Source organism: Nematolebias whitei, chromosome 11 (genome assembly GCF_014905685.2).
Source record: "Nematolebias whitei isolate Nwh7 chromosome 11, NemWhi1, whole genome shotgun sequence".
NCBI classification, from domain to species: Eukaryota; Metazoa; Chordata; class Actinopteri; order Cyprinodontiformes; family Rivulidae; genus Nematolebias; species Nematolebias whitei.
In genome coordinates this window covers 15,324,354-15,330,626 of record NC_056508.1, presented here as the reverse complement: position 1 = coordinate 15,330,626, position 6,273 = coordinate 15,324,354, and the positions used below count along the sequence as shown (strand labels likewise).

The following is a 6,273-nucleotide window of genomic DNA, read 5'->3' as shown; positions in this document are numbered from 1 at the left end:
CTGTTACAAATAAAGTCCAGTTGTTTTTGTATTGAACGCTTTTTGAATTTATCATGTCCTGGATGACTGAGAATCTTCACCAGCTTATTGTAAAGTGTTACCGATGCATCATGTATTTTTTGGGTAGTTAGGATTATACAGTGTGAAAAGTGTTTTTATTTACTGTCCTCTCGGTGAGTTTTTATTTTAATTCTTGTAGATCTGATCTCTGTTTCTCTGTTTTCTCTCTTGAGGATTCTCGTGTTTAAAGGTTCTTGGAAAAGATGAACAACACGACACTGTTTAAGGACGGGACCTTGGCAGAGATGCCTCTGAACGCCCCTGAAGTACAAGTTGTCACGATATTTCTGACAATGCTCATCTGCGGTGTGGGGATTGCTGGGAACATCATGGTGGTGCTGGTTGTGTTGCGCACTCGGCACATGGTCACACCAACTAACTGTTACCTAGTAAGTCTGGCCGTCGCTGACCTCATCGTCCTGTTGGCGGCAGGCCTGCCCAACATCTCTGATGTTGTCGCCTTCTGGATTTACGGCTACACGGGATGCTTGTGCATCACGTATCTTCAGTACCTGGGCATCAACGTGTCCTCGTGCTCCATCACGGCGTTCACCATTGAGCGCTACATTGCTATATGTCACTCCATAAAGGCACAGTTCATATGCACGGTTTCCCGGGCCAAAAGGATCATAGCTGGAGTCTGGATCTTCACCTCCCTCTACTGCACCATGTGGTTCTTTCTGGTGGACACTAAAGAAACCAAATACAGCAACGGGGTAAAGGTCACCTGCGACTACCGTGTCTCCAGGAATCTGTACATGCCCATTTACTTCCTGGACTTCAGTCTGTTTTACGTGGTCCCTCTCATTGTGGCCACAGTGCTGTACAGACTCATCGCAAAGATTCTGTTCATGAGTCCTCTGCCGGCACATCTAAACGACCGAGCAGATGGAGGGTCGGTCCACCGGGGTCACTCCAACAGCACCAGCAAGGCCAGCAAGGGAGCGGTTTCTGCACGAAAACAGGTACTGGAAAAGCACAGACACACAATGTACTTAGACTAAAACTAGAGAAATATCATTTCCTGAGAAAATTACTATTGCTGAAGAACTTGCTGAAAAACAGCCGAAATTAGTAACAAATTTTTTTTTTTAAAAGCTGAATTTTTGATGAAAAGGAAGAACAAGCCTAAATTAGCAGAATAAAGCAGAAAGAACAAATTTTTGCTGAATTAGGTTTAAATAAGTAGAAATGAGCTAAAAAAATAGGAAAGTAGCTGAAAAACACTGAAATGAGCATAAAAAATTACTGAAAAGTAGATGAAAAGGCAGAAAGAAACTTAGACTACCAGAAGGAAGTTGAAAAAGCTGAAATAAGCTTAAAAATGTGGAATTAGATGAAAGGGCTAAAAATTGCATAAAACAGCTAAATACTAGCTGAAATAACTGAAAAGGCTGAAACCAACAGAAACAAGCTTAACAAGCTTCGCAAGCTTGTTTCAGCATAAAAAGCTGAAATTAGTAGAAATAAGTTAATTAGGTTGGAAGTAGCTAAAGTTACCACAAAAAATTAGAATTTATCTGAAAGCAGTTGAAATTAGCTAAGGAAAAGTTAAAAAGGTAGAACAAGCTTAAATTAGCAGAAGAAAGCAGAAAGAACACCTTTGCCCAATTAGACTGAAAGCAGCAGAAATGAGCACAAAAAGTAGAAATTATCTGAAAAAAGCTGAAATTTGAAAAAAAAAAAAACACTGCTGAAAAGTAGCTAAAAAGTAGAAAGAAGCTTAAATTACCAGAAGGAAGTGGGGAGCACATGATTACTAAATTAGGCTAAAAAAAAAAAGTTGAAATGTGTGCAAAAAAAAATGTGGAATTAGCTGAAAAAGCTATAAGTAGCATAAAAAACAGTTAAATAGCATCTGAAATAGCAAAAAAGGCTGAAACTTGCAGAAAGGAGCTGAAAGGAGCATAACAAGCTGAAATTAGCAGTAAGAAGTTAGAAGCACAAAAATGTTGTCGTTATCAGAAAGAATCTGATAGGAGCACAAAACAGCAGAAAAAAAACAGCTGCAAGTAGCTGAAAAAATGTTTAAATTTTCCCAAGCAAGCTAAAAGAAGCTGAACCAGAACAAAATGTGAAAAGAACAGTAAAAGGTTGTAAACAGATCTAAAGATTTGAAGGATGGAAAATGAGCTGAATTCATTTTATATGAGGAAAAAATGGCAGAAAAGGCTAAATATTTCAAAAAGCTAATGTTGCACCAATACCAAGATTCATAGAAGGATTGTCCTGAACGAGCTGAAGAATACAGAATATTAATTTGAAACAGGATCACAATAGTGTGAATGCTTAATAAGCCTTCACACAATAAAACAGTTTTTACAGGGTAATCAAAGTTTTGACACAAAGGTTATGAAGTCAATGATCCAAACGTGGTCCAGCAAACATCAACTTTCTTCTAAAAAGCCCCAAAACATTTTGAAATAATCTAATCTGACATTTTTAATGTATAAACTGAATAAAATGAGTTAAAATAATAAAAAAAAACAAGATCAAAATAAATGTTAAGGATACTGCCACTGGCTCGTTAGGGTCGCCATGGTAACGGCAGTAGTGGTTTTTGATGAGCACGACATGGCTCCCCGCCCAGAGCGGCACTAAAGCTCTGAAAAAATAAAACGTGATCAGTCATCTGCCCCCTGAAGTTTTATGTTTCGTGTCATCAGAGCACCTCTGAGTCGTCAACGCCGATGTCGCCCAGGAAACAAAATGATGTTGTTCGTTTGATGTGCTTCAGCTATCATTATGAAAAGTAAAATAAACATTTTTAAATGAAATATTAACAGAAATGTTTGAGCCTTATTTAGTTTGTATTACAGTGTACATGTGATTCGGTGTGAGTGATTTTAATTATTTTATGATCAACATTGCTTCTCTTTTCCTGGTAAAATGGAGGAAGATATTATCCACAGATTGTTAAAGCGTGTGCGGTCATATTAATCTGAGCAAACAACAATGTGTCTGCATGCTCACCTTTTACACCCATGCTCAATGTGTGTGCTCACTCATGTATGGCAGACCATTTTGGTATATAATCAAATAATATTACCCTCTTTCCTTTTTGTTTTAGATGTCAATACAAGCTTTAGTTTTGGTTGTAGTTGAAGCTGCATTTCTCTTAGAGATGGGCATTGTTTTTGTTTTTGTTTGTTTGTTTGTTTGGTTTTTTTTTGGGGGGGGGGGCACTTTGCCAGGAGGGTAATCAAAGTAAGAACTACCTAAAAAAAAAAATCAACGTCTGTGTCTCTCACTCCCTGACTTCTAGGCCCCATTTTTACCACATCATGTTTTTGTTTTTTTCATTCAACCTTTATTTATACAGGTTAGTTCCCATTGAACCTGAAGGACTCATTTACCAGAGAGACCTGTTTCAGACAACAAAAGTATAAGGAAAAGAGAAACATAAGGGGGAGGGGAGGTAAAAAAAAATCGTATCTCGCACCTTGTCCTGGCTGGGGCATAATGTGAAAGTTACAAAATAAAAGACCTCACACATAAACAGCAACATACTAATGACATCATAATGCATTTATGCATGAAGAGGCCGACAAAGGCGGTGAGTTGTCTGTGGACACTGACAGATAGTTTCATAGTCCTGATAAGAGATGGCACAGTGGCTATCAGCCGGCTCAGCTCTGATACAGGTCCACAGATGTCCTCGGGAAAAGAGGGTAAGTGAGGGGGGAGCAGAGCAGTTTGTTCACATAACCTCCAGGAGAAACTTGAGATAGTTGACCTATTCAAGGCCAAGTGAGGAAGCCAGATTCAGATAACAATTGTTTTGGGACAGGCCATCTCTGCTTGATTTTTTGTCTGCAATAAGATACTCTGACATTTTTAAAATGTTTGTTTTAACGCTGATATTTTCCTCTGTTTGTACCTTCTGTCTACATTTAAAATTAATTTGTAAGAAAAAACAGGATTTAAAAGAAGAAGCTTCTCAATCAATTAAGTCTTAACTGGAGTTAGTAGGAGAGATCCCATCTCTCCAGTTTTAGCTTCTCTCCATTGGTTCCCTGACAAATCCAGAACTGAATTCAAAATCTTACTTCTAACCTACAAAGCTCTCAACAACCTAGCTCCATCTTATATTACAGATCTTATTGTCCTATATTATTCTAACAGAGCACTTTGCTCTTAGACTGCAGGTTTACTTGTGGTTCCTAGAGTTTCCAAAAGCAGAATGGGAGGAAGATCTTTCAGTTATCAGGCTCCTCTCTTGTGGAACCAACTTCTAGTTTCTGTCCGGGAGGCTGACACATTGTCCAGTTTTAAGATTAGGCTTAAGACGTTCCTTTTTGATAAATCCTATAGTTAGGGTTGGCTTGTTATGCTGCTATAGGCTTAGACTACTGGAGGAAGAATTGACCTCATTTCTTAAAATGAATTGTTACAAATGAATAGTTTTCATTTGATATTATTTCTATCTTAACGTGATTCTCGACCTTGCGTTGTGTATTTGTTCCTCCTCCTTGTCTTCTCAAACCCAACTGGTCCAAGCAGATGACCGCTTGTCCTGAGCCCGGTTCTGCTAAAGGTTTCTTCCTCATGAGGGAGTTTTTTCTTTCCACTGTTGCCTTCATGCTTGTTCAAGATGATAGTCTACAAGAAAGATAAAATCAAAGCAGTCTGCTTCTCAGATAAATAATATTAACTTATTATTTTTTATATATGACTGTTTCTGTTCAGTGCCCTGAGATGACTTCTCTTGTGAATGACGCTAAATAAATAAACTGAACTGAATTGACTTCAAGATATTTTAAAATTCAGATCTCTTAAAAAACAATCCCATTCTGCCTCTTTTGCCAAAGCCCACAATTTTCTTGTTGCAAACATCTGTAGTGCACCCAGCTTTCTGGAATATTTAGATTTTAATATACATTTTACACTAAATTATTATAAAGTGTCAAACAAAACTGATTCTCCCCCAACGGAGATGAAGGGCGAAACGTCTCAGCACAAAAAAAAAAGATACCGTCCAGATGACCTGACTGAACATTGTTGGATTTTATACCTGGATGATTGAGCATAGACTTAGATGTTTTGAACCAGTTTGACATGACTTTCGATGAGGGAGAGGGCGGGCACCGGAGTAGAGGGCAGGCCCCAGAGGCCATAACTGTTTTTTTTTTTCCACTTTGGAGTAAGCTGTTGGGGGAGAATCAGTTTTGTTTGGTGTTTCCTCAGACTGATGAAGCCTTCTGGATGGAAGGTGAAACGTCTCAGCACAAAAAAAGAAACTGTCCAGATGACCTGACTGAACAGTGTTGGATTCCCTCTAATCTTGTCTTTATGAACTTATTGACATGTTAAGATTAGCATTTAGTGATGGTCTCCCTCGGTCTCACAGTGGGTCCCGTCCAAAGAAACAGAACAGCTGACTCATTAACCTCCAATAATTGTACTTTTGGCAGAACAAGAGTTCACCCTTATGCTCATCATCTCCTTCTCTGCTCCAACAGATAACCAAGATGCTGGCCGTGGTGGTCATTCTCTTTGCCTTGTTGTGGATGCCTTACCGAACGGTGGTGGTCGTCAACTGTTTCATGAACCCGGCTTACGACAACACCTGGTTCCTCCTCTTCTGTCGCATGTGCATCTACACCAACAGCGCCATCAACCCCATCATCTACAACCTCATGTCTCAGAAGTTTCGTGTTGCCTTCAAGAAGCTCTGTAGGTGCAGCTGGCAGCAGAGAGAGGCCGAGTACAACGTGCCGACATATTACAGCGTGATGAAGAATTCGTCCCACGGAAGCAACGAACCAGTCACGGATCAGGAGGAGCTCATTGGTCAAACAACAAACAGGTTCAACATGAAGGACATTAATAGTGCCGTGCTTCATATTCCTTAAGAAACCGTTGATTTCAGTAAAAGAAATGGCATGATAATTATATTTTCCTTTTATCTCCAGATGTTAATAGATGTAACTATTCGTTGGGAAGAAGTGATGAGGTGTTTTGTGAGTGGACTTACAGACGTGCTTTTGAAGCTGTGCAGGAAAACAAGCAGCAATCTGAGCTGAGCTTTGTTGTTCATGGCCAGAGGCTCTGCAGTGCATCAGTTTAACACACATTTTAAATAAACTGCTTATTTAAATGCATTGGACCCTGCATACTGACCACTGGAGTTTACACTGAATAAAAACTAAATGTACTTGAAGATAATAAACATTTAATGTGATGCATGTTCTACAGATGCCTGCTTTGCAT

The 6,273-nt window shown here is 39.1% G+C and overlaps 1 protein-coding gene across 1 annotated transcript; it reads left to right on the top strand.

The window, feature by feature from the left end:
- The first annotated feature begins 206 nt into the window (after positions 1-206).
- Positions 207-5,915, top strand: LOC119416624 (thyrotropin-releasing hormone receptor-like). The gene is made up of 2 exons (XM_037683814.1): positions 207-1,025; positions 5,523-5,915. The coding sequence occupies exons 1-2, from the start codon at positions 264-266 to the stop codon at positions 5,913-5,915; spliced, it is 1,155 nt and encodes a 384-aa protein (XP_037539742.1). The 5' UTR covers positions 207-263.
- Positions 5,916-6,273: the final 358 nt, after the last annotated feature.